Below are 27,854 nucleotides of genomic sequence, written 5' to 3' on the forward strand. Positions count from 1 at the left end.
CAAAAAAAAAAAAAAAAAAATAAGTGTTGAACATTCACTTATTATTTCTTTTCTCTCATCTTCTAGACAGGAAAGCAAAAAGGCAGGCCACTTTATGAACAGCAGCACACAATACATTTTTTACTTGCCTTAACTTTTCGTGTTGCTACAGAGACCCAATCATCCATAAAGAGCTCCACAAACATGAGACACTGCTGTTGTCGTATTTAAGCCATGGTCTCTAGAAACCCCTGAAGTTGTATATAAAATTTTATGAGTGTGTACATTTTTTGAGGGGAGAAAAGTTTTTATCAAATTCCCCAAAAGGTTAGGAAACATGGAAAAGAAAAAAAGTCCTTTGACCCAGAAGGATACCAAAATAAAAACGGCACATCCTTATCTGTTGTTCTGAAACTTCCCATGCTCACACCTCTGCCTTGTGCGCCATCCTCCCTCCACCTGCCCGTACCTCGCAGACAGCATCAGGCAGGACTCGGAAGTCTCAATCTTTAGAGCATAGGGCACTTTCTCCATCACAGGGCGGCTGACCTGGAAAACCAACAGCAGCCTCCTTCAGGGTGGGACAGGGAGGGGCAAGTGCACACCGGCTTCTCCTGGCAGCAGATGAACAGAGGGACCGTGTCCACCTACTGCCGTTCTCTAGCCCCAGGGCATACCTTTCTGTGATGGTAGGTGCTGTTAAAGGTACCTGGCTGCCAGCTCCGTCATTCTTGGCCACTCACCCACCGCTGGGAAGGCTGCAGAGCGTCATGCTCATGGACCAGCCTGGGCAACCCCAGGTGCACTGTCATGTTGGACAAGTACCTGCCCAGTGACCATGTCTCCCATTCCTTTTTCTAACAGTCTCCTCAATAGAGCCTTTGGTTCCAAAAGGGAACAAACCTCCATGCTGAGAAAGGTGCTTCCTCCTTCCCCTTCCCCACGGTAAAGAGCCTACAGGATCAAGAGAGATTGCACAGTGCCTCTTACAGCTCTCCTGGCCATCCCTGCCTCTGCCCTTGACAATGAGAACCACCTGCGGCTCCACTGTCCCACCTCAGTGTCGCCCTCGCTGACTTCAGCCCCCTGTTGCACCAGAATTAACTTCCTAAAACCTCCTGCTCCTCAAGGTCCCCAGTAGCTCCCTAGTGTTCCCATTTTTGGGACCAAGTTACATGGAGCTAAGCCCCACACATATGCCCATATTCACAACAGTATTACTCACAACAGCCTAAAGGTGGAAGCCACCCAGTGTCCATCGGCAGAGGGTTGAATAAACACCATGTGGTCTATCCACACAATGGAAGGAAAATTCTGACCCATACTACAGATGACAGGGATCAACCTTGAGGACACTGTGCTAAGTGAAACAAGGATGAATACTGTGTGACCCCTCTCATTCGAGGTATCCAGAGTAGTCACATTCATGGAGACAGAAAGTAGAACAGTGGGTACCAGGGGCTGGGAAGGAGAGGGGAATGGAGAGTTGGTGTTTAATGTTGGCAGAGTTCAGTCTGGGCAGAGGAAAGAGTTCTGAGATGGATGGTGGTGCTGGATACACAGCAATGTAAATGTGCTTAGTGCCACAGAACTGTACATTTAAAAATGGTTACTTTAAAAATAATATGTATTTTATCACAATTAAAAAAAATTACCAAACACCTGCTTGTTCCCCCAACCCAGGCCCTTCCTTATGCATTTTCCTCCTTGTAGGATGCCCCCCTCTCTTTCTTCCTGATCCGACCAAATATTACCCACTCTAAGGGTTCAGTCCCCTCTTCCAGGAAGCCCTCCATCCCCCTCTCCTCTCCCTGGGCACCAACCTGCTGTAGCCCAATACTGTTTCCACAGGGCCTCCCTCTTCCAGCTGGTCTGGGTGCTCCTAGGAGCAAGATGCTGTCCCCTTCTCCCCTGGGGTCTCCCTGTCCCCCAACCCTGGGGTACCTTCCACCAGACATTTACCTTCATGCTGGCCACAGCCAATGTGTTCTTCAGCCGGTACTTCCCATCCTTCTGGGGATAGGTGTACAGGAGCACATCGTTCATCTGGAGAGAGGGAAACCCTGTTAGAGTCCCCTGGTCCCAGACGGCTGCGCCAGGCTTCTGTCCTGAAAGGATCCCCGAGCTCCGCTGTGCACAGGCACGTTGTATTCCTCAGTAACCCCCACAGGTGCGCAGAAACATTGTGGCCAAAATGTGAGCCCCTTCCTTGCCATTCTACTCCTGGTTCAATGCTCAAGGGGAATAAACGCATATGCCCTCAAGAAGTCATGTGTGAGAATGTTCACAGTGGCTTTATTTGTAACAGCCAAATAGTGGGGACAATTCCAATGTCTATCTGCAGGTGAATGGATAAACTAACTGGTCTATCCATACCACAGAATACCTTATAGCAGCCAGAAGGAACACGCCACCAATACATACCACCACGTGGATGTATCTCAAAATCATGCTGAGTGAAGAAGCGAGGCACAAGAGAGTTACGCTGTTTGATGACATTTCTGTGACATTCCAGAACAGGCAGAACTAATCTAAAGAGGGATGAAAGTCAGGCCACTGGTTGATGGGGGCCCCCGGGGTTGGGAGAAATGAACTCCAAACAGGCACAGAGGAACTTTCTGGTGGTTGGAGATGTTCCACATCTCGACCCAGGTGGTGGTTACACTGTGATATACACTTGTCAGTACCGACTAACACATATGCTTAAGGTTGATGCATTTCACTATAAAAATTAAAGCTCAATAAAGTATAGTTAAGGAAGGGTTGGGAGACACCTTGAGGAGAGGGAAGTGGTGGGCCCTGCTTGCTGCTGTACTTCCAGGTCCCTTCACAGAGTAGGTGCTCAATTAATATTTGTTGAATCAACAACTAAAGCCCTCCCAACAGCAGGGCATATAGAAAGACATGTAATGAAAGTCACTTTATCTCCTTAGGAGAGAGTATTTCTGTTTAGCTAAACAATTTCAGGTGTGAGAAGATGACATCACGCTCAGGGTTGTAAATCCTGACCATGTTATGGACCAGCGTGGAGACTATGACCAAGCCCTTTCCTCAGCTGAGTCTCAGGCTCCTCTGGGAAATGGGCGACACTACCACCATTACTTATCATGGACACGCAGAGAATGCCCTCTCCATATGTGACCAATATGAACCCCTTTTCACAGGGGGCCAAATGAACCAGAATAAGCCCACTAAACATGGAGCCAACATGAACCAGGGGAGTCCTTTACACATGGCACCAACATGAACCAGGGGGAGCCCTGTACACGTGGCGCCAACGTCAACCGGGGGAGCCCTTTCCACCTGGAACATGAACCAGGGAGCGCTGTGTGCACGTGGCACCAATGTGAACCAAAGTGAGCCCTGTACACACGGTGCCAACATGAAACAGGGTGAGCCCCAGACATGGCACCAACATCAGTCAGGGTGAGCCCTGTACACGTTGCCAACATGAACTATGGTGAGCCCTGGACATACGGCGCCAACATCAACCAGGATGAGCCCTACACACATGGTGCCAACATGAACCAAACTGAATGTTCTACACATGGTGCCAACATAAACCAGAGTGAGCCCTGGACACATGGCATCAATGTGAACCAGGATAAGTCCTGGACACATGGTGCCAACGTGAACCAAGGCAAGTCCTCTACGCATGGTGCTGACATGAGCCAAGGAGAGCCCCGCAGGCATGGAGGAAAACATGAAGTAGGGGTGTGTAAGGACGGAACAAGACAATGCATGTGAAAAGTCAGAATGAATACTTCTTTTCCCCTGATAGAGCCTGCTGAGGGAACAGAATGAGGTTTCCCACAGCTAGCTCTTCTCGGGACTCCAAGGTTCCAGCTACGGCAATGCAGGAGACTTGGCCCACCACTGACCCCGCCATGGGGCCTCAGGAACCCCTCCCTCTCTCTGGGCCTTGCTGTGTCCCAACAGAGTTGGAGTGGGTGGGGGTTGGTGCACTTCCCTGTGAGGGCCAGGTGTTGAATGTTTCAGGCCTCTGCCTCCACCCCCAACTCCGCTGCTGTGCAAAGCAGCCACAGACGACCCATGATAGAATGCACGTGGCTGTGTTCCAACAGAACTTTATCAACAAAAATTGGCGTCCGGCTGGCGTTGGCCTGCAGCTCTAGTTTGTGAAGCCCTGTTCTTGCCCTGCCTTCTAAGAGTGACAGGCGATATGGTGCACTGACACTGATTCTGCACCAGGCACTGGACCAAACCCCTGACTTCACTCCCACAGTCCTAACGTACACTCCCACAGTACTAATGTGCAGGCACCATGATCATCATCCTCATTTCCCAGAGGGAGAAACTGAGGCCCAGAGAGGCCAGAGGCCATGCCTGAGGTCACAGCTAGCAGGTAGTGGAGCCAGGGGTATGGCTTGATGAGTGTCCCTCCAGTGTGTTCGGGAGGGAATGTCAGAGCTGCTCTCACAGTGAACCTGCGCACAGGTTCACGAACCTTGCCCATGAACCCTCCCCGGCCTCAGGGAACCGACCTGTGTCACTCGGGAGAGCAACCCCAGCCTCTCTGTGATGGTCCCTCAAGCTCCTGCTGCCATGGCAGCTGTCATGAGCACTCTAAGGTTTCCTTCGCGGTTCAGGACCAGGCTGCCTCCTAATTTGCCCATGGCTCTCCTGCCTGCTTCAAAGTACATGCTTTACAGCCCCAGCTTGGAGGAAGGAGGAAAAACCCATCAAGAATGGGTAGGGGGGGCTTCCCACTGTAAGGAGCCACTAGGGGGCAGCCATACCTGCAGCATGGGACACTTTCCGCAATCTAACAAAACTGCTGGGCGCGGGCGCCCAGATGCCCCGACTCTGTTCTGCAGTTCAGATTATTTTCTGAAACTGGCACCTTTGAGGAAGAAAAATTCTTCCTAAGTGTGTGTGTTCACCATGGCACTCCCTGGCTTGAGCACCTGTCAGGCCACCCTACTCCCATGTACGCCTGCATTAGACAGTTATCAACACTGCTCAGTGGAAGGGCTGTGCTGAGCCAGAGGAACAAGAGGGCCCAGGTTCAGACTGTGGGGCTTATGGCCTAATCATGGCGGGGTAATCAGAGGGACGCAGGCCTATCCCTGAGGGAAGGAGATGTTCTGATAAAGGGCCATGCCAGACTGGGGGAGTGTGGGGTAGAGGAAAAGCAGGGCTAGAGGAGGAAGAGGGGGAGGGGAAGCGGGGGTGGCGGCTAGGCTTCCATAGAAAGTGCTATCTGAGCTTGGCTTGAAGGGGAGGAGCTGGCACCCTTCTCAAAGAGCCTCAGGTGTGTGAGGGCCAGTGAGCCAAGACCAGGGACAGATGAAGCAGAGAACGGGGTGAGGACAGATTGGGGAAAGCCAGGCTGCTGTGTCTGTTCCTGGCATTCAAGGTCCCTGGGAGAGGCACAGAGATCAGAGGGGCGTGGCCAGAGGAGGTGGCCAGATGCAAATGGCTGAGGGGCCAAGACAGAGCTCCACCCTGTGCCATCTGCCGCCTCAGTGCTTCCCTTGTTTTAAACATCAGGGAGCTGAGGCTCAGGGAGGTAATGGGATGTGCCCATGGGTCTCACACCAGTCACTGTCAGAGCTGGGGTCTGCATCTGGTCTGTCTGCCTCCCCATCGCCATCCTGTACGGCCTCCCTTTTGCATCCTGAAGAGGGGGAATTCACAGGGACCCGACTCCCTGCAGGGCTGTGCTGGGGTAGGGAGCTGATGAAATCTGTAGCTCTAGAGAGAGAGGGAGGACCTGTGTCCCATGGAACAACTGTCAATGGGAAGGAAGAAACTGTTGTAACTACTATCAGATAAGTGGCTTCTACCTCCCAGGCACGTAATTAAATGCCAGGAATTTAATTCTCAAAACCACCCAGTCTTTCCACTTTTCCTGGTGGGAAACTTGAGGCTCGCACATGTCTGTGAGTTGTCCAAGGGTCACAGAAGAAGTAAGTGTCCCACGGGGCAGGATCTAACCAGCTCTGTCTGGCTCATTACCTGCCCCTACATTCAGGGATCTCTCCTCAATGGAAAGAATTTTTTTTTTTTGAGACGAAGTCTCACTCTGTCGCCCAGGCTGGAGTGCAGTGGCACGATCTGGGCTCACTGCAACCTCCACCTCCCAGGTTCAAGTCATTCTCCTGCCTCAGCCTCCTGAGTGGCTGGGACTACAGGCACCCGCCACTATGCCTGGCTCATTTTTTTGTATTTTTAGTAGAGATGGGGTTTCACCATGTTCGCCAGGTTGGTCTCGAACTCCAGACCTAGTGACCCGTCTGTCTCAGCCTCCCAAAGTGCTGTGATTACAGGCATGAGCCATTGCGCCCAGTTGGGAATTTTCAAAATTTAGACTTGTCTAACATGGAATAAAAAATGTCTTCCACCACTGGACTCCAAGACCCACAGCAGGGCAGAGGCTATGTCTACACACCAGCATAGTTCCTGGGAGAGATGGATAATAAGCTGCAGAATGAATGAATGTTACAGCAGGCAGTGAGTTCCCCAACACTGGAGGTGTTTAAGCAGAGGTTAAAAAAAAAAAAAGACGACCTAGAGAAAAGGACTCAAGCATCTGTGGGGGCTTTGAAATCCTTCTGAGAACCCAAATCTAAACCACACGCTGCTTGGCTCTCAGATCCCTCTCAAAATCCCCCCGGGGGTCCACTCTCCTCTTGCCTGCAGCTAAATCTCACCCACTGCAGCACTGACTAGCCAGAGTGAGGCGTTCTCAGGGGAGGAAAGAAACAGCTCTTAGGAGGGAGGGGAGGGAGGGAGACTCTGGACTTGGGTCACCTAGTGCCTCATGCAGAGCCTGAGGCCACCAGCCATCCGGGCCCAGCACACCCTGCCAGCACTGCAGGCCCCATACTTCCTAGACAGGCTCAGGATTTCTCCACCAGCGCCACCAGCTCTCTCTGGAATTCAGCCCTCAAGTGGCCCCTCTATGGGCAGGGCCTATTTGGGGCATGGGGAAGACCCCACTCAGGAGCAGAAGGCTGCAGACAAAGGCTTCTTGAGGCTCACAGAGCTCCTCCAAGACACCACACTCCTCATGCCTCTATCCTTTGCTTAGGCCCTTCCCTCTCCTGAAATGCCCTTCCTTAGTGCACCTGCCAAACTTCCATCCTTCCTCCAGGGTGAACTCGGGTGGAATTTTCTTCAGGAAACATATGAAACACTGAGCACAGCGTGCGCACCCAGCAGATATTCCATACACGGCAGCGCTGTCGTGGCTGTGGCTCCTCTTCTCTTTACCTCCGGCCCTCCTTAGTCCTCTTTGCACCCGAGATTCCCTCCATATCACGCTCATAACTCTGCATTTACAATGGGCTGTCTGCTTGCTTCTCCCTCCCATTAGACTCTGATGGCTGAGGGCAAGACCTGGGATTTTTCTTTCTTTGTTTCTAGCACCAGCACACGAGGTGCTCAGTCAACACCTGGAACAGAGAGAGTTTGTAGACTCTTACCACAGTCTGTCTCTCCCACTGCACACGGTGCTCTAACGAAGTATGAGGAAGCTGGGAGAGGCAGCCATGGCGGACAGAACAACGAATGACAGCAGAAGTGCAGAAGCAAGAGAAAAACTGTGCCCAGCAGAGAGCTTGAAAGACATGGCCACTTGGGGGTCTCAGGACTGGGGCACTCAACAGCCACTAAGGCCGATACAGCTACACCCTAGGCCTGGACACTCCCTGGTATGCAAGACTCCAGCTGTCCATAAGCAAAAATGTTAAATCACGTTGAGTCTCCTGCACAGTAGAGAAAGTGCAGGACTTGGGTCACAACCCTTGGCTCCTTCCTGGGCTTCTGCCACCATCCTCTCGGGAGGCCTGGCTACAGCGACTTTCCTTTCTGGACCTTGGTTCTCCGAGCATTAGATAAGGTGGTTGACAGACATCTAAGGTGGGGATGTGGGCAACTACATCTCGCCAACATTCCACTCCAAATCATTCAAATAACAAATGAGCAGTAGGCTGTGGTGTCCAAGGGTGAAGCTCTCAGCTGTCCGGAATGATCCTCACCCCCAAATTTCTGTTCTGTTCTACTCTCCTCTCACCCTCTTCCACTTGTCCTTGAATAAGGGCCCTCGAAAACCTCACAGAACTTGACAGTTCCTGAGCTGGCCTTGGGGACCAGGCACTTACCAGAAATAGGTGCCGGGGTCGTCTGTTTTTCCCTGTTACTTTCATCAGCGTCCCTTCCTTCAGAAACTCCTGTGGGGAGAGAAGCAGAACTGGGCTGTCAGGCTGATGCCCCCTGAAGGCTGATGCCCCCCACAAGGGTGTGGGGAAGTCCCCTGAGTGGAAACTTAAATCATAAAGCCTCCCAGAGGACCCGAGAGCAGCTAGCAGATAAACCCCTGCTCATAAGAGAGGTGCTGTATATGCTAGAGCAGGGCTGGGATCACAGTCCTGAAAGACACCACCCTGAATGTCATAATCCCTAAAGTCTAAATCTCAAAAGTCTAAAATCCTTAACATCAAAAATTCCAAATATCAGCCTGGGTGCCATGGCGTGTGTCTGTAGCCTCAGCTACTCGAAAGCATCACTTGAGCTCAGGAGTCCAAGACCAGCCTGGGCAACTTAATAAGACCCTGTCTCAAAAAAACAAAACACTCACAAAATTCTGAAAATCACAATCACAGGAGAGCTGCATTACGTTAGGTGGAATTATAATTAAGTATGATTTAAGGAGATGCGTGAGGGGGGCCAAGCTGACAAGGGGTGGACTTGTGATGGTTAATTTTTAGGCATCAACCTGCTGGATTGAGGAACACCTGGAAACCTGGCAAAGCAATTCACCATGCTCTGTATTACATTCTGCATCATTTCCAATACTGGAGGTATAAACTGTATATAGACTTTTACAGGGTTCTAATTCATGTATTTTTTTTTTTTTTTCCAAATTTGGCTTCCTGAAAAGTGCATTATCATAACCAGACGTGGTGGCTCACGCCTGTAATCCCAGCACTTTGGCAGACTGAGGCGGGCAGATCACGAGGTCAGGAGTTCACGATCAGACTGGCTAATACGGTGAAACTCCATCTCTACTAAAAATACAAAAATAAGGCAGGTGTGGTGGTGCGTGCCTGTAGTCCCAGCTACTCGGGAGGCTGAGGCAGAAGAATCACTTGAACCCAGGGGGCAGAGGCTGCAGTGAGTCTAGATCATGTCACTGCACTCCAGCCTGGGCAACAGAGCAAGACTCTGTCTCAAAAAAAAAAAAAAAAAAGGAAAGAAAAGTGCATTATCGCAATGTTGAATTTGTGTGTAAGCAATGTGTATGTACTTAAAAACACAAACTTCCTCAATGAATGGAGATACCCTTTTTGTACATTTGCATTTGTGAAAGATAACATTTCCTGAGATCTTAGCTCTGTGGGTGTCTGCATATACTGTTTGGTGACCCATCACAATTTTTAACTGAGCTCATCAAAAGCCTTCAGTTATTTGTCATGGTATTTCAGATGACCACAGTTATAAGGCTGGGTGCATACAATTACTAACCATAGTGACATACACTGATACATTTCCCTGTTTGACCTTTCTTTTATGAATATGGTTTGTGTGCTTAGTCTTGACCCATGGAACTATTGTTAGCATACAGCAGCACTTATGCTTGCAAAATTATGTATGTTCTTAGTGCCTATTTTATTGTATAAAGTGGCCTATGAAGTATTCTGTTGTGTTTTTATGTTTCTTAAATAAATTCCCGTCGGGCACGGTGACTCATGCCTGTAATCACAGCACTTTGGGAGGCCGAGGTGAGCAGATTACCTGAGGTAGGGAGTGTGAGACCAGCCTGACCAACATGGAGAAACCCCGTCTCTACTAAAAACACAAAATCAGCCAGGCGTGGCAGTGGCTCGTGCCTGTAATCCCAGCTATATGGGAGGCTGAGGCAGAAGAATTGCTTGAATCTGGGAGGCGGAGGTTGCGGTGAGCCGAGATCGCGCCACTGCACTCCAGCCTGGGCAACAAGAGCTAAACTTAGTCCAAAAAAAAAAAGATAAATAAATAATTTCCCTTTTTATTTATTATTTATTTTTATTTATTTATTCTTTTGAGACGCCCGGGCTAGAGTGCAATGGCACGATCTCGGCTCACTGCAACCTCAGCCTCCTGGGTTTAAGCGATTCTCCTGCCTCAGCCTCCTGAGTAGCTGGGACTACAGGCCACCACACCTGGCTAATTTTTTGTATTTTTAGTAGAGAGGGGTTTCACTATGTTGGCCAGACTGATCTCGAACTCCTGACCTTGTGATCCGCCCACCTCAGCCTCCCAAAGTGCTGGGATTACAGGCGTGAGCCACTGCGCCTGGCCCCATAAATTCCCTTTTTCAAAATATAAATATCTTTTAAATATTTTTCTAAATTATTTTTTCCAGAATTATATTTTTGGGATCTTGATCCTTTGGGATTTCAACATTTGGGATCATGGTGCTCAAGACTGTCTCTTTCAGGATTCTGGGTAGTCCAAGCCATGACTCTCTCCTTGGCTTGTACCCATGAGGAGTCCATTCAGAACAGAGCCTCTGAAGGTCTAAAACAGCCGAAGACCTGGGAACAGCTGCTACAGTCCCCTTAATTCTGGAGCTACAAAAAGATGTTTAAGAAACAATTTACCAAACTCATGATCCTGGCCAAAATACTAAATGTAACTTGACAGCATCTCAGTCCCATGAGACACCTGCTAACCTCGAGGAAAATTCCCCTGAGCATGCACTTTCATTCCTTTGTCTCTTGTCCTTTATGGAGCATAACTAGTAATGAACATACTTTTTACTGTTTTTAAGCTGAGTTTTACATTTTCCATTTGGAAGCTTTAAAGAGAGTGAATTTATCTCTTCAAGAATGTTATCTTTAAGAAGTTTTCTGGGGACTTGCTCTTGGGAGATCATTTTCTGTTTTCCCAGCAACTCGGCACTGAAAATACTTGGTGCTTCCTCTTCTTGGAGGTGAGAAGAGCCACAGGCAACACGAAAAAAAAAACTGGTGCTGAGTCTTTAACTGCTTTGCAGGCAACACATGGGGTGGAGAACCCCAGGGAAGGTAGCCGAGGGCCCCGGCCAGGAGAATCCAGTGAGCCCACGCCCACCCGCCTGCCTGCCCTCCACGGGTAGACAGCACCTGCAGCCAGCCCTGTCTGGGGCCAGCCCAGTGAACAATGGGGCTTATCGGAGCCTCGCCCAGCCTCCCTCTGCCCCTGCCCAAGGCGGCGGCACTCACCCTTCCTGGCTGGAGGAGATCCCCTTGGCCCCGGACGCTGTGCTCAATGTGGACCAGCTTCTGCAGGTTTTCCTGTGGGTGGGAATGGGGTGAGGGGGAGATGGTCAGGGCCCCTTCCAGGCGTCTTATCTCCTCTGTAAGCCATGGCATTGCTTCTGTTTCAGACAAAAATGAAGCCCGGAAAGGCCTGCCCCAAATCCAATCTCCTGTATGAGGCAGGACTGGGACCCGAGCCTGGGTCTGCAGGGAGCCACCACCATGGCTCTGTGTGCTGTGGAACCAGCTGCCTGGCCTTGCTGTGCAGTCCAACATCCCAGTGTTTCTCTGGAAAACTGCTCCTACGTTCTCTAAGCCTATGTCCCTCATGAGGCCTAGAGCATGGGGACTTCACCGGACCCAAGGCCGGCCTCACGCCCTTCTGGCTCGTAGCCCATAAAACCTGTGGAGGAAACTGGGTCCACACTCTGCGGAGGCTCGTAGTTAGAAAAATAAGTGTGCCCTGTCAGTACCTCACTGGGTTAGCCACAAAATGTAAAATGACAGGCCCCTTGTATCCTCTGCACAGCACCCCATAATCCTAGATACAACAAGCGCCCACCCTGTGGGTAGGTGCCCCTTGAACCTTACACAGGGCAGGTTCTAAAGTTGTAAGGTGAGCATTGTGGGTAGACAATGTGCCCTGAAAAGTCCTTTCCATTATCTATGGTTTTGGGCATAAAATCCTATGCAGTAAAAAATGAATAATTGTGGTTCCATTTCCACTTATGATGCAGGAAGTACAAGAGAACACTGCTCTCACTGTGGTGTGAAACAGCCAGATAACCTTCAAAATCATAACTTCGCTTCAGCCTGTGGGAGAGCTGGGGTCACAAGGCAACCAAGTGAACTGGGTTCCGCCTGGCAAGCCTGTCCACGGAGGACTGAGACACAGGAACTGCCGCACCTCTGGCGACACACAGGAGGCAGAGGTGGCTGGTGTAAAGGAAGGTAAGAAGAAAGCAGCGAAAATGTTAATGAATTCTTTTTTTTTATTTTATTTTTTATTTTTTTTGAGACGGAGTCTCGCTCTGTCACCCGGGCTGGAGTGCAGTGGCCGGATCTCAGCTCACTGCAAGCTCCGCCTCCCGGGTTCACGCCATTCTTCTGCCTCAGCCTCCCGAGTAGCTGGGACTACAAGCGCCCACCACCTCGCCCGGCTAGATTTTTGTATTTTTTTTTAAGTAGAGACGGTGTTTCACCGTGTTAGCCAGGATGGTCTCAATCTCCTGACCTCGTGATCCGCCCGTCTCGGCCTCCCGAAGTGCTGGGATTACAGGCTTGAGCCACCGCGCCCGGCCAATGGATTCTTAAAGGACAAGTATGGGCTGGTGCCAGTTTAGAGTAACGGGCAGCTGCAGACCCGAGGGAACCTGTCCTCAATCGCAAGCTCTCATCCACAAGTCTCTGCCACGTGCCCACAAGAAAGAACGGGGCAAGGTGGGGCCACATACAAAGCCCTGCCCACTTCCTCAGGCCTTCTCTCATGCAAGGCTTCAGTTCCGGTGGGAGGCCGGGAGACCCCCCACCCCCAGAGTCCAGGAAAAGATCTGCTGCTCTAGGGAAAGAGAGCAAAAGCTGCACCACCTGGATCCAGTATTATGCACCAATACCTTGCTGGGGGATGGCCAGAAACCTGTCTAAAGCCAGCCACAGAGCTCATCTGCCATGGAGGGGAGGGGCAGGAATGCTGTGAGAGCCTGGCTCACAGGCCCTGCTTCAGATGGAGGCATGTGCCCACCATAAGCCCAGCACTAAGTAACATGGGGCAGTAGCCTGCCTCTGAGAAGGGCAAGAGCATGGGGAGAGGGCCTTCCTGTGGTGCAGGGAGGGCTAAAAGCTGAATATGGAACCGAATGAAAGAAAAGCTTTCTGGCCTACCCCACAGGTCACAGCAGCCCCCACTGGAGGAACATGAAGCCTGGCAGTCACTGAAGGTTGATGACATGGCAGCAAAACCAAACCCCGATCAGGTGCTGACTGGACTGACCCGACTGCCCCGTATCCTACCGTGAACAGCCATGACCAAAAAAGAGGCATGCCCACCTTGAGGGGTAAATACGATTTACCTCAGTCTCTACAATGCTTCTACACATAATGCCTGGCCTTCAATAACAAGTTATGAGGAACACAAAAAAGCAAGCAAAAAACTCCCCAACCTCAACTCATTTTCAAGAGGAGAAAGCGTTCCATCAAACCAGAGTGAAGAAGGAACACAGCTGTCCGAGCCATCAGACCCTAAAGTAGCTCTGACTGGTGGGTAACAGGACCTGGCGGGAAAGGTGAACACCACCTGTGAGCAGATGGAGGATGCTGGCAGAGATGGAAACCATACATGAGAGTCCAATGGAAATTTTAAAAGGAAAAAATCAGGATGAGAAACAAAGAATTCCTTTGACGGGTTTAGCAGCAAATGGAACACAGTTGAGGAAAGACTGCATGAGCTTGAAGACAGACCAGCGGAGATGATCCACACTGAAACACATAGAGTGGGGAAACAGAACAGAGCATCCAAGAGGAGTTCCCAAAATTAATGAATGACAACAAACCACAGATCCAAGAAGCTCAAGAATCACAACTGGATAAAGAGCACCCCATTCCCCACAAAACACACACAGACACATCACAGCCAAACTTCCCAAACTCAAATCAAAAGAGAAGATCTTAAAGGCAGCCAGAGAAAAGGGACACATTACACAGACAGACACTCATGAGTATCACAGCAGACTTTCCACCAGAAACGATGTATGCCAGAAGACAGTGGAGTGGCAGCAAAGAAAAACTGTCCATCCAGGTTTCTACACCCAGGAAAAATATCTTTCACAAATTAAGGTAAATTGAACAATTAATTAATGGGTGGTAGGAACGAGGCTTCTCACTGTTGGAGTGAGAATTTACAGATAGGCAAGGGAGGAGGCTAGTATGGTCATGATTAGAATGGGAAACATTGGTAAAAACTCACAATGAAAAACAAATACATAAAATACAATAAAATAAAAATAAATAAAGGCTGGTCATGGTGGCTTATGCCTATAATCCCAGCACTTTGGAAGGCTGAGGCAAGAGGACTGCTTGACACCAGCCTGGGCAAAATAGTGGCACCTCAATCTCTACAAAAAATAAAATAAAACTCAAGGTTAGTTTAATATTCAGATACAGATGATTATGTATGGAAATATCTACAGATATGGGCATATGCAAAGGCTGGCATACACATATATTTCTTTGCTGTCAGCTAAGGAGGTGTAAAAGAAGTGATACCACATTACCAGTGAGTGCACCTAACGCCTGTATCTGGGCTTCTGATATTATTATCCAATTAATGCAACCAGGGCTCCATGGAGAAATGATTGATTCTAAGACTGGGGCAGGAAATACACAAGGTGTGTGATCCTGGAGCACCTTGCACTGCCAGAAAGTAAGGAAGTTCTCAAAACACAGACATATACACACACACACACACACCCTGAAATGTATATTGATGGCACCATGTGAAAAGGACACAGAAACCAACTGAAAACACGCCCAACAGCCAAAGCTGAAACAATTTGAGAAATAAAATAAATAAGGAAGTGTTGGATTATAACAGTCCATACTGATATAAATGACTTCTTTATATATAATGACTAGATACACTAGCCAATGAGGGAGAAGAGACAAATCTCCCAGGCAGAAGAATTCCACATAACCTAGGTAGATATGGTGCCCTCAAGGGGAGGGAGCATAACCCCCCACTCCTAAGAATGGGCTGCACAAACTGACTTTCTTCCAAAGGGCATAGAAAAGGCAGGGGTGAGAGAGAGCAGCTCCACAGTGGAGAAACCTGCTACCAGGTGACTTTAGCCAGGTGACCAAGGTCAACATCGATAGTGGTAAATCCTGTTGCTAGTATGTGCCCTTCATATGATGGGATGAAAAGTACCTTGCTCTGTGAGCCTCTTCCCAAATAACCATACGCCTAGTCTAATCATGAGAAAAACACCAGACATTTCTACCAGAAGGGCGTCCTGCCATATACCCGACCAGTACTCCTGAAAACTGTCAAGCTCATCAAAAGCAAGGAAAATGAGAAACTACTGCAGTAAAGCGGGGGCTAAAGAAACAGGGCCACTAAACAGCATGTGGGATCCTGGATGGGACCCTAGAACAAGACACCTGGCAAAACTAAGGAAATCTGAATGAACCAGGGTCTTAAGTTAGTAATCCTGCATCAATATTTGTACATTAATGTAACAGATGTAGCATACTAATATAAGATGCTCATAAGAGAACACTGTGTGGGGCACATATGGGGACTCTCTGTACTACCTTCTCAATCTTTTCTGTAAATTTAACATTGTTTTAAAAAATAAAGTCTATTCGGAGAGCAGAACGGGGGTTACCAGGGGCTGGGGCGGGGACTGGAATGAGGAGTTACAGTTTAATGGAAAGAGAGTTTCAGTCTGGGAAGAGGAGAAGTTCTGGAGATGAATGGGGTGACAGCTGCATGACAATGTGAATATGCTTAATATCACCAAACTGCAAAAGAGTAAATGTCCCAGGCAGAGTTCCTCCCACATCCAAGCAGGCATGGGCTAGGGGCCTCTGGTCCAGGGCAGACCTGGTGCAGCTGTCCACAGCTGGCCCCCGCTTCCCAGCACGGTGTCCAACTTCAGTCTCAGAGAAAGCCAGAAGGGCGTCTGGCCATGGGCTGCTCTGGTTCCTCCTCTGGGTGGGGCTGCATGTGCGAGCTCCCCATAGGAGGGAAGACACATCCCTGCCTGACCTAGTTTTTCTCTCTGGAAGCAGAGGCAGCCCCGGCCAAAGGGAAATGTGGAGAACCTAGCCCATCTGCTGCTATTCCTCGACAGGGTGCTGGACCCCAAAGCAACTCTACTTTTTGGCTGTGTTGAGGGACTCTCACTGTGTGTACAGGAGGCCAAAATTAGGAGGGGCAGGGAGGTCAGTTCAGAGCAGAGTGAGAGAAGAGAGCACCAGATTAAAAGGGCATGTCTGACCCACGCAGAAAACGGCCCGGAAACTGGCCTGTGTATTCATACCCAGCTGGTTCAGCTTCCACTCTCAGTCCACCCCTCACCAGCCAGCCCGACCTCTCTCCCTGGACTCTGGTCCTACCTTGCCATCCGGTCCCCATCTCCTAGCCATGGCAGGTGGCTCTCTGAACTCCAGCATGCACTGTCCCACCTCCATCTCTTTGCCCAGGCCAGCCGCAATTCCTGGCACCCCTTTTCTCCCTCTGCCTTCCTGGCATGTGTGCAACATGTGTGCAAATCCTCCCTACGGGGACACCTCCAAAGCATCTATTTTTTTTTTTTAGATGGAGTCTCACTCTGTCGCCCAGGCTGGAGTGCAGTGCCATGGTCTCAGGTCACTGCAAACTTCGCCTCCCGGGTTCAAGCGATTCTCTAGCCTTAGCCTCCTGAATAGCTGGGACTAAAGGTGCATGCCACCACACCTGTTTAAGTTTTGTATTTTAAATAGAGACAGGGTTTCATCATGTTGACCAGGCTGGCCTTGAACTCCTGACCTCAAGTGATCCACCTGCCTCAGCCTCCCAAAGTGCTGGGATTACAGGCGTGAGCCACCACACCTGGCCCATATCATCTCTCTGGCAACCTCAGCTGGAAGGGCCGCCTCCCTTCTCTGAACCCTGTGGCATTCTCCCATGACATTTATCATAGTCATTTGTATCCACATATTTATTACTCCACTAAGCGGAGGTTTCCTCCAGGGCTTGTATCTCCAGTCCCCAACACAGCACAAGGTCTGACACATAGCAGGTGTCCAATAAATGCAATTTCCCCTCCTCTTCTGCCTGTGGATGACTCACTGTATGCATGCCCTGTGTCTCTGTCACAGCAAAGCATAGCACCTCCTTGGCACACATGGTCATCATTTCCCTTCTGTGCCTGCAGAAGACATGACTACCTGGTCACTGAACTCTTTTCCAGTGACCTAGGACTCAGGCTTGGAACCATTCTCAACACAGAGCGCTGGCATGCCTACAGCTTAGCAGGACAGTGAGCATGTGGACACAAGTAACCCTGGTGACCACATGAATGGAGCTGGGATGCAGGATCAACTCTGCCCTCTTTGGCAGAAACCCAGTGTCTAACAGACGGAGTCACACACAGTCAGAATCAGATCTGTGCTTAGAGCCACATATTCTAGTGGACTAGTGATTCTCAAACTTTTGTGGTCCTAACATTTACCCAGGGTGCTTGTTAAAAATGCAGCTCACTAGATCCTACATGCAGAAGCTCTGACTGGGAGGATCTAAGGTATGCCCAGGAACTAGGAGTTTACAAGCACCCCAGGAGCTGATGTGGGTGGCCTCAGAGCACAATCGGGGCATTGCTTATCAGGTCTCCACAAGTCTGCAACCATTCTCATTGTTTGAACAGTGAACCGGAGGTGCACAGAGGGGCACACAGTGCCTGAGGTCACACATCAAGTGTCGGAGCCAGAACCCACGGCTCTCTGCAGAGTCCCAGAAGAGAGATGGCTGCCTGCAGCCCCTAGGAGTGGGCATCGGAAGGCTGACCGGAGCTGGAGGGGAGGTGCCTGAAACCTGTGTCTGAGGAAGGGGGCCACTGGGCTGCACTCACCCCTTGCTCCATGCTGTCGTTGGCACGGTCTGTGACTTTGGAGATGAGGCTCAGTGCACCTGGGGAGGGACACAGAGCAGGAGTTGGGCCATTGCATGAGGGGCATCAATTTTCTCCACTGCTGTGTCAGGTCCCAGGCCTCAAGCCCAGCTTGGCCACTACTGCCGAAGTGACCTTGATAGCGATCTGACCACTGTCATGCATGCCTCAGTTTCCCTGGCTATAAACTGAATATAATAGGGACCACCCTGGCAGGTGATACACAGGGATAGCCACATCGAATTGGGAGGAAACAGGGAGACTGTGGTGAGCTTTTCAGACTCAGCACCACCCCCCAATCACCAAATTCTAGTGACCCCCCCATCCCCTCTAACGGGATGGCCTCTCATCCTAGGATGTCCCCACAGCTGAGGTGACGGGGGACTCATCTCAGAAGAGCTGGGGGCTCTCACAGAAGTCCCAGACATGTCATATACAGAACCCACCAGCTGGTGGGGAGGGGACTATGTCCTGGGCCTTGGAATTGGGGCAGGGTCCAGGCTTTGGGGCAAGGAGGCAGAGCAGGCTCTAGTACCTCCCTCCGCGTTCATGCTGAACTCACCCTGTGTATTGTCGTACTCGGCGGAGTCCGGGCAAAGGTTGTTTAAATAGTCTGTTGGCAGGACGAGAGCCAGGAGTCAGCCACTGGCGTGGTCAGCACCCTCTGCCCACAGCTGTGGCCACCCGCTCTCTTGCCAGAGTTGGAAGTTCAAGAAGAGTGAGGCATCTACCCTCTCTCCCCTGCTGGCCCCATCACAATACCATGCCAGCATGAAACCAGGCCCCCAGGACCACCGGCAGCATTGCTGCCACAGCTGCTTGTCCCTCACTTCTCCAACAGATACCCACTGAGCACCTGCCTGGCACTGGGCCATGCCTTGGAGACAGACACAACAAGGTGAATCCATCTTCAAGAAGCTCTACATCCTCCAGCCCCTCCCCAGTGACTGCTTGTCCATCTGCTCGTTCTATTCTGGCCATGATGGCTTTCTTGAATGTGCCAAGCTTGTTCCTACCCCAGGTCCTTTTGTACTTGCTGTTCCCTCTGCCTGGCACTCTCTTCAGATCTTCATATGGCTCATGTCCTCGCTTTACTGAGATCTCTGTCCAATGCCGCCTCCTCAGAAAGGTCTTCCCTGATTGCTGAGTCTAACACAGCTGCCCTGTTCCCTCTGTCTCCTTAACTTGCTTTATTCTTCTTAAGAGTTCCTAACATACCTTATCTTTTGTCTTTCTTATTTGCTTGTCTAGAGGTGTAAGCTCCACAGTGTCACTGAGTTTGCTGTTCGATTTACTGTTGCATCTCCAGTATCCAGCGTGGGAAACGGTGCATAGGAGTTGCTCAATAAATAGTTCTTGGATTAGATGAATGAATTCTCTAGTCCCTGGCCCTAATGCATTTTTGAGGAGTCCCAGTTTCTACCTGGAATTACATATCCATGCCTACATATGTACTGTCTATCTCTTTCATTAGGACATCAGTTTCCCAGGGCAGGGGTCTTTGTCCATTTGGGAGGCAGTTGAATAAATGGGTCTGGAGCTCAGAACAGAGAAATGGGTGTTTCCAGTGGGCAGAGATACAGGAAAGGGCATAGAGAGGGAAGGGAAGGGGACCCAGGACTGAGACTTGAGAAGCTCTGACGTTTATGGGGCAGTGGAGGACGGAAGGCCGCCAGCACAGACAGAGAAGGGACAGAGAGATGGGAGACAGTATACCACAGAAACCCCGGGAAGAAAGGACTCGAGAAGCAGGCAGTGGTCATGGGTCCAGCAAGTCCAAGGCTGATAATGTCCACTAATGTGGCCACAAGGAGGACTCTGCTGACAGGCGTGGCTTCAGTGAAATGAGGAGATGGCCAGCTGAGGCAGGGAGGAAGTGCAAGCTGGGGAGGGGTGTCGTTGGGTTTTTGTGTTTTACGAGGGAGGTGGCCACTGGAGGGAGCTTTCTAAGGTGGCAGGAGGTGGTTCAGGGGCCTCAAAGCTCAACTGGAGGGAAAGGTGATGGCAGACACCACCCTTCCCCAACACCTGCCTGCCATGGTCAGAGGCGAGGTCGCCACAGTCCCCTCCACCCCTCCTCAGGGGCCTTCCCTGCCCCGCCACCTCAATCCCCATTGACCTCCTGTGGGGCCCACCTGTGAGGAGCACTTGGTACTGGAAGAGGCGCTGAACCACCCGCAGCAGCCGATGCTTCGCAGTCTGGCTGCCTCCTTGTACACTCTGCTGCTCTCAAGACAGGGGAGGAAAAACCTTATCAGAAACCCCTCCTGAGCGCACACGCTCACAGCAGCCCACATACACTGTCCCATCCACACCTCTTCCCGGGCCAGCTGAACTTCTCCCTCATCTCCAAAACCAGGTTTTCCTCCTGTGGAAAGCCCTCCTGGATTAGCCCGGCCTGCTGTAACTGCTCACTCCATCATGCTCCCAGTTGGTGCTACACTCAGTATCAAGCCTCTCCTAGTCCCTGCTCTGCTCTTAATGTTAGCAATGGAGGAAAGCTCTCCATTTTTCTGCCCAGGAAAACTGGATCCCCAATTCGTGGTTAGTGTTGGGAATTTCCTTGAACACTCCATGGCTGGGGCTCTGGCTTGGTTGGTGCTTTTCAACTGAGACAAGAAAACTACCCCTGAGACCCTTACTGTGGGTGGTGCTCACTGCACTGTCATCTGCTGCCCAACAGCGGATGTTCTGGATTCTGGGTTCTCCTTCCTGATGGGTCATCCTCTCATCCCTCTGGCCAGGTCTTCCCTGTCTGCTCCCCATCCCCAGACCTACCAAGATGTCCCATTGATTTGCATTAAGCCCTTCACCCACCTCAACCCCTGCATCCTTATAGCAGGGTCTCAGAGGACCAGGGAACCCACCTCAAATTCACGGACAGCAGCTGCCAGCCGGGGAGAGTGGAGGCAATTCTCACTGAGCAGACCTAGGTACCTGTCGAACTGCAGGATGTGAGTGGCGTGGTGATCAAACTCCTGCTCCCGGGCCAGGAAGATGTCAGCTACCTTCTGCTGGCTCTCCCTGCAGCCAGGGATGGGGATGGGACAGTGAGAACTCAGCCTTGTAACCAACGCAGGGTTAGAAGCAGGGGCCTGGAGTCATATCCCTGCATGCAGATCCCAGCTCAACCCTTGCACAGTTGTTTTACTTTGAGCAATTGACTTAACACTTCTGAGTTTGGCTTTCCCATCCATCAAATGGAGATACCATTTCATACGGTGGTGTTTTATCCGTCTCCATTCCCTCAATGCAACAAAAGTGGAGCCTGGGGGTCCAGGGACTGCTCACCAATTTGACAGCCTTTCCTCTAGCTCCTCCAGGATGCCTTGGTGAAGGTCGTGGATGGCTGGGAGTTCGCTCAGGCCCTGCCTCAGCTCCTCCCGGGCCGATGTGTCTCTGCCTTCATGGTCCATGTCATCCAAGGCCCTCATGACAGCTCCATGGAAATCCTGAAACGCCAAAAGGCCTGTTACCCACAGGTTGATAGGACTGAGGATCACCTGAGCTCAGGAGGTCAAGCCTACAGTAAACTCTGATTGGACCACTACACTCCAGCCTGGGTGACAGAGCAACACCCTGTCTCAAAAAACAAAACAAAACAAAAACCCCGAAACCAGATCTTGTTGTCTGTGAACCCAGATACAAATCCACACAATCACAGTCATCTTTGACAAGGGTGCCAAGAACATACACTGGGGAAAGGACAATCTCTTCCATAAATGGTGCTGGGAAAACTGAATAACTATATGCAGAAGAATGAAACTAGACCTCTATCTATCACTATACACAAAAGCCAAATCAAAATGGATTAAAGACTTAAATCTAAGACCTCCAACTATGAAGCAACTAGAAGAAAACGTTGGGGAAATATCCTAGAACACTGGACTAGGTGAAGATTTTCTGCACAAGACCTCAAAAGCACAGGCAACCAAAGCAAAAATGGACAAATGGGATTACATCACTCTAAAAAGTTTCCGCAGAGCAAAGGAAACAATCAACAAAGTAAAGGGATAACCCACAGAATGAGAGAAAATACGTACAACCTATTCATCTGACAAAGGATTAACAACCAAAATAGAGAAGGCGCTCACACAATTCAAATAGCAAAAAAGCCCAAAAAATCCGATTTAAAAATGGGCAAAAGATCTAAACAGATATTTTTCTAAAAAAGACATACAAATGGTCAATAGGTAGATGCAAAAAGGCTCAACATCACAATCATCAGAGAAATGCAAACCAAACCTACAACAAGGAATCATCTTACCCCTGTTAAAATGGCTTTTATCAAAAGGGCAATAACAGATGTTGGCAAGGATGCGGAGAAAAGGGAACCCTTGTTAGTGAGAATGTGAAATAGTACAGCCACTATGGAGAACTGTATGAAGGTCCCGAAAACACTAAAAATAGTACTAGAAGGATCACTTGAGGCCAGAAGTTCAAGACCAGCCTGGGCAACATAGCAAGATCACATCTCTTAAAAAAAAAAAAAAAAATTAGCTGAACCTGTGTCTGGGGTCTCAGCTACTTAGGAAGCTGAGGCAGGAGGATCGCTTGAGCCCAGGAGGTCAATCCTGCAGTGAGCCAAGATTATGTCACTGTACTCCAGCCTGGGTGACAGAGTGAGACCCTGTCTCAAAAAAAAGATTAAAAAAAAAAAAAGAACTACCAATGTTCCAGCAATTCCACTACTGAGTAGATATTTAAAAGAAAGAAAACCAAATATATCAAAAAGATAGCTGCACCCACTTGTTTTTCGCAGCACTATTCACAATAACTGAAGTATGGATTCAACCTAAGTACACCTCAACAGATGAATGGATAAAGAAAATGTGGCATATATACACAATGGAATAGAATTCAGCCATGAAAAAGGATGAAATCCTGTCATTTGCAGCAACACGAATGGAACTGGAGGTCATTATGTAAGTGAAATAAACCAAGCAAAGAAAGACAGATATGGCATGTTCTCACTCATATGTGGTAGCTAAAAAAGTGGATCTCATGAAGATAGAAAGTAGGCTGGTGGTTACTAAGGTGGGAAGAGGGTGGCAATGAAGACATGATGATTAATGGGTAAAGATATACATTCTGATAAAAGAAATAAGGCTGGGCACGGTGGTTCACACCTGTAATCCCGGCACTTTGGGAGGCAGAGGCAGGTAGATCACCTGAGGTCAGGAGTTCGAGACCAACCAGGCCAACATGGTGAAACCCCATCTCTACTAAAAATACAAAATTAGCCAGGCGTGATGGCTGGTGCCTGTAATCCCAGCTACTCAAGAGGCTGAGGCAGGAGAATCGCTTGAACCTGGGAGGCGGAGGTTGCAGTGAGCTGAGATTGCACCACCACTGCACTCCAGCCTGGGCGAAAGAGCAAGACTCAGTCTCAAAAAAAAAAAAGAAAAGAAAGAAAGAAAGAAAAAGAAATAAGACCCAGTATTAGATAAATCAGTATGGTGGCTATAGTTACAATAACAGATTGTACATTTTGAAATAGCTGAAGAGGCCAGGCATGGTGGCTACTAACACCTATGATCCCAGCACTTTGGGAAGCCAAGGTGGGAGGACTACTTGAAGTCAGGAGTTCAAGACTAGCCTGGGCAATATAGTGAGACTCCTTCTTTACCAAAAATTTAAAAGGTTAGCTAGGCTTGCTGGCGCATCACTGTAGTTCCAGGTATTTGCTGAAGCAGGAAGATGGCTTGAGCCCAGGAGTTCCAGGCTGCAGTGAGCTATGGTTGTGTCACTACACTCCAACCTGGGTGACAGAGTGAGACTCTGCCTCTAAAAAATATACAAATAAATAAATAAATAAAATAACTAGAAGAGAATAATCTGATTGCTTCCAGCATAAAGATAAATATTTAAGGTGATACATATTCTGAGTATACTGATTTGCTCTTTACAAATGATATAAACATATTAAATGATCACATACCCTAAAACTATGTACATTATGCATTTTTAATAAATTAAATAAAAATTTATAAAGAATATAAGATTTCTTTCTCATAACAAAAATATTTTATCTTCAAATACATTTGCTCTTGCATGAAGCCTAGCTCTAGTTTTAAATACATGGCTGGGGTGGGGGTGGGGAATCCTGAAACCACCTTGAGCTGTGGAGCAATGCATACTGGGAAAATCCCAGGGTCAGAGATCACGCACTCTTGCCCAAATGGAGAAGTTCAAATCACCTTCCACACTCAGGAAAGATGATTCCTCTGCCTTGTTGGACTGTCTCCCTGATGGGAGCTCACTATGGGGCAGGACGTCTCACTCCACTACTAGACAGTTTCTTTTCTTTTCTCCTTTCTTTTCTTTTCTTTTCCTTTTATTTTCTATCTTTTTTTTTTTTTTCTTTTAATGGAGTTTTACTCTTGTTGCCCAGTCTGGAGTGCAGTGGCACGATCTCGGCTCACTGCAACCTGCACCTCCCGGGTCCAAGTGATTCTCCTGCCTCAGCCTCCTAAATACCTGAGATGACAAGCGCCTGCTGTCACACCTGGCTACATTTTTGTATTTTTAGTAGAGACAGGGATTCACCATGTTGGCCAGGCTGGTCTCAAACTCCTGACCTCAGGTGATCTGCCTGCCTTGGCCTCCCAAAGTGTTGGGATTACAGGCATGAGCCACCGCACCCGGCCTGCTGGACAGTTTCTACTGCTGGAAAGGTCTTCTTTAGGCCAGAAGCAGTGGTTCACATCTGTAATCCCAGCACCTTCAAAGGCCGAGGAGGATCACTTGAGCCTAAGAGTTGGATGGAGACCAGCCTGGGCAACATGACAAGACTCTGCAAAAAATTTAAAAATTCGGCCGGGCGCGGTGGCTCAAGCCTGTAATCCCAGCACTTTGGGAGGCCGAGACGGGCGGATCATGAGGTCAGCAGATCGAGACCACCCTGGCTAACACGGTGAAACCCCGTCTCTACTAAAAAAAAAATACAAAAAAAACTAGCCAGGTGAGATGGTAGGCGCCTATAGTCCCAGCTACTCGGGAGGCTGAGGCAGGAGAATGGCGTGAACCCGGGAGGCGGAGCTTGCAGTGAGCTGAGATCCGGCCACTGTACTCCAGCCTGGGCGACAGACTGAGACTCCATCTTAAAAAAAAAAAAAAATTTAAAAATTCTCCAGGCACGGTGGTGCACGCCTATGGTTCCAGCTACCTGGGATGCTGAGGTGGCAGCATCACTTGAATCTGGGAGGTTGAGACTGCAGTGAGTTGTGATGGTGCCACTGCACTCCAGCCTGGGTGATGGAGCTAGACCATGTCTCAAAAAAATAAAATAAAGGTCTTTTGGATATAAGGATCTAAAAGTGGGAAGTGCCTGAGAGAGAGGATGGACAGCCCTTCCTCCAGGAAGCCTTTCTGGCCTTCTCTCCCCAAGTGAAGGCCAGAGGCTTTTCTACCCCTCCCTGCAGGGGAACAGTGAGGAGTAGACAAAAGGACAGGGAGGTGGCATAGGACAGAGAGAGGGAAACAGGGAGAGAGAGAGAGAAAGAAAAACAAGGAAGCAGAGCCAGTGAACAGGCATGACAGAGAGGGAGGGAGGCAGGGAGAGGGAGAGAGAGAGAGAGAGAAGGGGAGAATGGGAGGAAGAGAAGAAAGGAAGGAGGGAGGGGGCAGGGAGAAGGAAGGAGGGCTCCATGGTGAGATGTAGAGACTGAGAGACCCGCTCACACTGTGCCTCCAACATCTGCCCAGAGGCGTGTGCCTGCGCCATCAGACAAGGAGAGCAGGTGTGGGGTTTAAAAATGTCTGTGCTTCCTGAACACCTCATCCTGTCCTGTGCTGACCTCCTACTGATGGCCTGCTCTGCCCGGAACTACAGGGAGGGCACATGGAGGGCGGCCCTCCCTGGCTCGCAGTCTCAAGGAGGGAGGATGAGCTGGTTCCTGCCCCAGTCCAGCACAATTCAAGGTCTTGGCAAACCTCTAGCCCCAACATGAAGGTCAGAAACCCTCAAGGGGCTGAGTCTTGAACTAACAAATGGACTCTCTGTGATGAAGGTATGTGTGTTCCTATGAGGAGGCCACATGGCTAACCTGTAAAGAGAAACTGAATGTCCTCATATAGGAGCTATCAGAGCCTTTCCTGAAAGCATGTTTTAGAGGGCACAGCAGGCGAGGGCTGTGAGTAGGGCAGCAGGTGCAGAGGGCAGCTGAATGGAGGTGGTGGGTAATTCTGACTTCTGCCACAGCTGGCTCTGGGGTACTGGGGTCATTCTGAGCCTGGGGTGGAGGTTTCCCTGCTGACCTGGGACAGGAGGACTCCCAACTCTTTCCCTGTGAGTCTTCATATTTAGGACCCAACCTCCAGCCCTGCAGGCTTTTCTCAGCCTTGGCATCCCAGGAAAAGAAAGAAAAACAGCCCTGTATCCTAATGAGGGCAATGACCCCTCTTGTGTGGGCACTGTCTGTGACAGGGCTTTCAACCCACTCTTATTTGTTCTGGGCTGGGTTCAAGCCCAGATACTCCACAGGGTATTGGACGACTAGGCAAGCTGTCACCTGTCTGAGCCTTGGTTTCCTCACCTGCAAAATGGGGATAACAGTACCACAAAGTATAGCAGGAGGCTGCAGAGAGGCTCTTCCTGATGATTACAACTGCTTTGTCAGTTGTACAGTGCAGAGAAAGAAAAGCAAGAACAGGCAAAGACAAGACCGGCTGCATTTGCATCACTCTCCAGGGAGCTTAAATATTAATTGCTCTCCAAGCTGGTTTCTCATCTGTAATTAATTCTCACTGAATCGACTCAGTCCCAATGGGCAGGATGGCCATCACCAACATGACTCATTTCAAAAACTAGAGCATAATCAGAATTGCCACAAACATCCGTTCTTAAAACTCATGCACCGGCTGGAAGTGCTAAGTGCCAGCCTCACCATCCATCACTCCCTGAAAAGGTTCTGCTATCTCATCAACTCGGGCCCATAATCACACCTGGGGGTCCTGGCAGCCACCTGAGTGGGAGGAAGGGGGCAGGAGGCACCCAGTCCTCATTCTTTTATTCCTTCAGCAAATATTTGGAGTACCTGCTTTGTCAATTGTACAGGGCTTTGCAGGCCCTGAGGAGACAGTGGGAGCATGGAGAGATGCACTTCTGCTCTCAGAGTTTGCAACCTGGGTAATTGTTTCAAAGCCATGAGTAAAAAGACTATTTCAACACAGGGGTCTAAGTGTTGTGACGGGGAAAAGCAAAGGACCCAGCAAACCAGAAAAGGGAGACCCGGCTTGGCCGTAGGAAAGCCTTCCAAGGAGGCAGTGCCTATGCTGAGACAAGAGGCGAGCATCCCAGGCAGAAGGGATGGCAGGTGCAAAGGCCCTGAGGCGGAAGAGGAGCTGAGGGGTGGAGCATAGTTTGGGTGGAGTGTGTAGCTGTGTGTGCAATGATCGCGTAATGTTGAGAATATACTGAAAACCATGAACTTTTACACTTCAAGGGGCTGAAATGCACAGTATGAGACTTGTATCTCAATAAAGCTGTTAAAAAAAACTGGGTAAGAAAGTCACAGATGGAGAGAATATGTACAATCCCCAGATCTGAAGGTAGACTTGTGTCCAGAATACTTAAAGAGTTCCTAAGAGCAATACAAAAAAGGTATCCCAATTTTTTTAAAAAAGCAAAAGAAACATTCAAAGGCCTTCCCAAATGGCTAATAAACAGAACGAAGGATTCAATTTTATTAATCAACAGGGAAATGCAAATTAAGCCACATGGAGACACCACTACACAATCGCCAGAATGGCCACGAGTACAGAGGCCGACAATACCAACATGTTGGCAAGAGCATGGAATAAACGCTGGTCTCATACACTGGGGGGAATATACATTGTTTTAACCTCTTTGTTAACCTATCTGGCAGTTTCTAGTAAAGCTATGTCTATGCTTACTCTGTGACCCTGCAATTCCTCTCCTGGGTAAATACCAAGGAGAAATGACATCAGGTGTTTATGGTGACGTTCACAGCAGCTT

At 49.5% G+C, this 27,854-nt stretch overlaps 1 protein-coding gene across 2 annotated transcripts in view; it reads right to left on the minus strand.

The window, feature by feature from the left end:
• FGD5 (FYVE, RhoGEF and PH domain containing 5) overlaps positions 1-27,854 on the minus strand; it is a 114,996-nt gene that overhangs the window by 15,094 nt on the left and 72,048 nt on the right. For both annotated transcript variants that reach the window (XM_023216144.2, XM_023216151.2), the window contains exons 5-13: positions 21,167-21,327; positions 20,743-20,899; positions 20,011-20,098; positions 18,438-18,488; positions 17,837-17,895; positions 11,193-11,264; positions 8,109-8,177; positions 1,942-2,025; positions 449-528 (exon numbers count right to left, since the gene is read on the minus strand). In XM_023216144.2, the coding sequence (XP_023071912.2) occupies positions 449-528; positions 1,942-2,025; positions 8,109-8,177; positions 11,193-11,264; positions 17,837-17,895; positions 18,438-18,488; positions 20,011-20,098; positions 20,743-20,899; positions 21,167-21,327 (821 nt within the window). The remainder of the gene's footprint in view (positions 1-448; positions 529-1,941; positions 2,026-8,108; positions 8,178-11,192; positions 11,265-17,836; positions 17,896-18,437; positions 18,489-20,010; positions 20,099-20,742; positions 20,900-21,166; positions 21,328-27,854) is intronic.

The sequence above is a fragment of the Piliocolobus tephrosceles genome, chromosome 2 (assembly GCF_002776525.5).
Source record: "Piliocolobus tephrosceles isolate RC106 chromosome 2, ASM277652v3, whole genome shotgun sequence".
NCBI lineage: Eukaryota > Metazoa > Chordata > Mammalia > Primates > Cercopithecidae > Piliocolobus > Piliocolobus tephrosceles.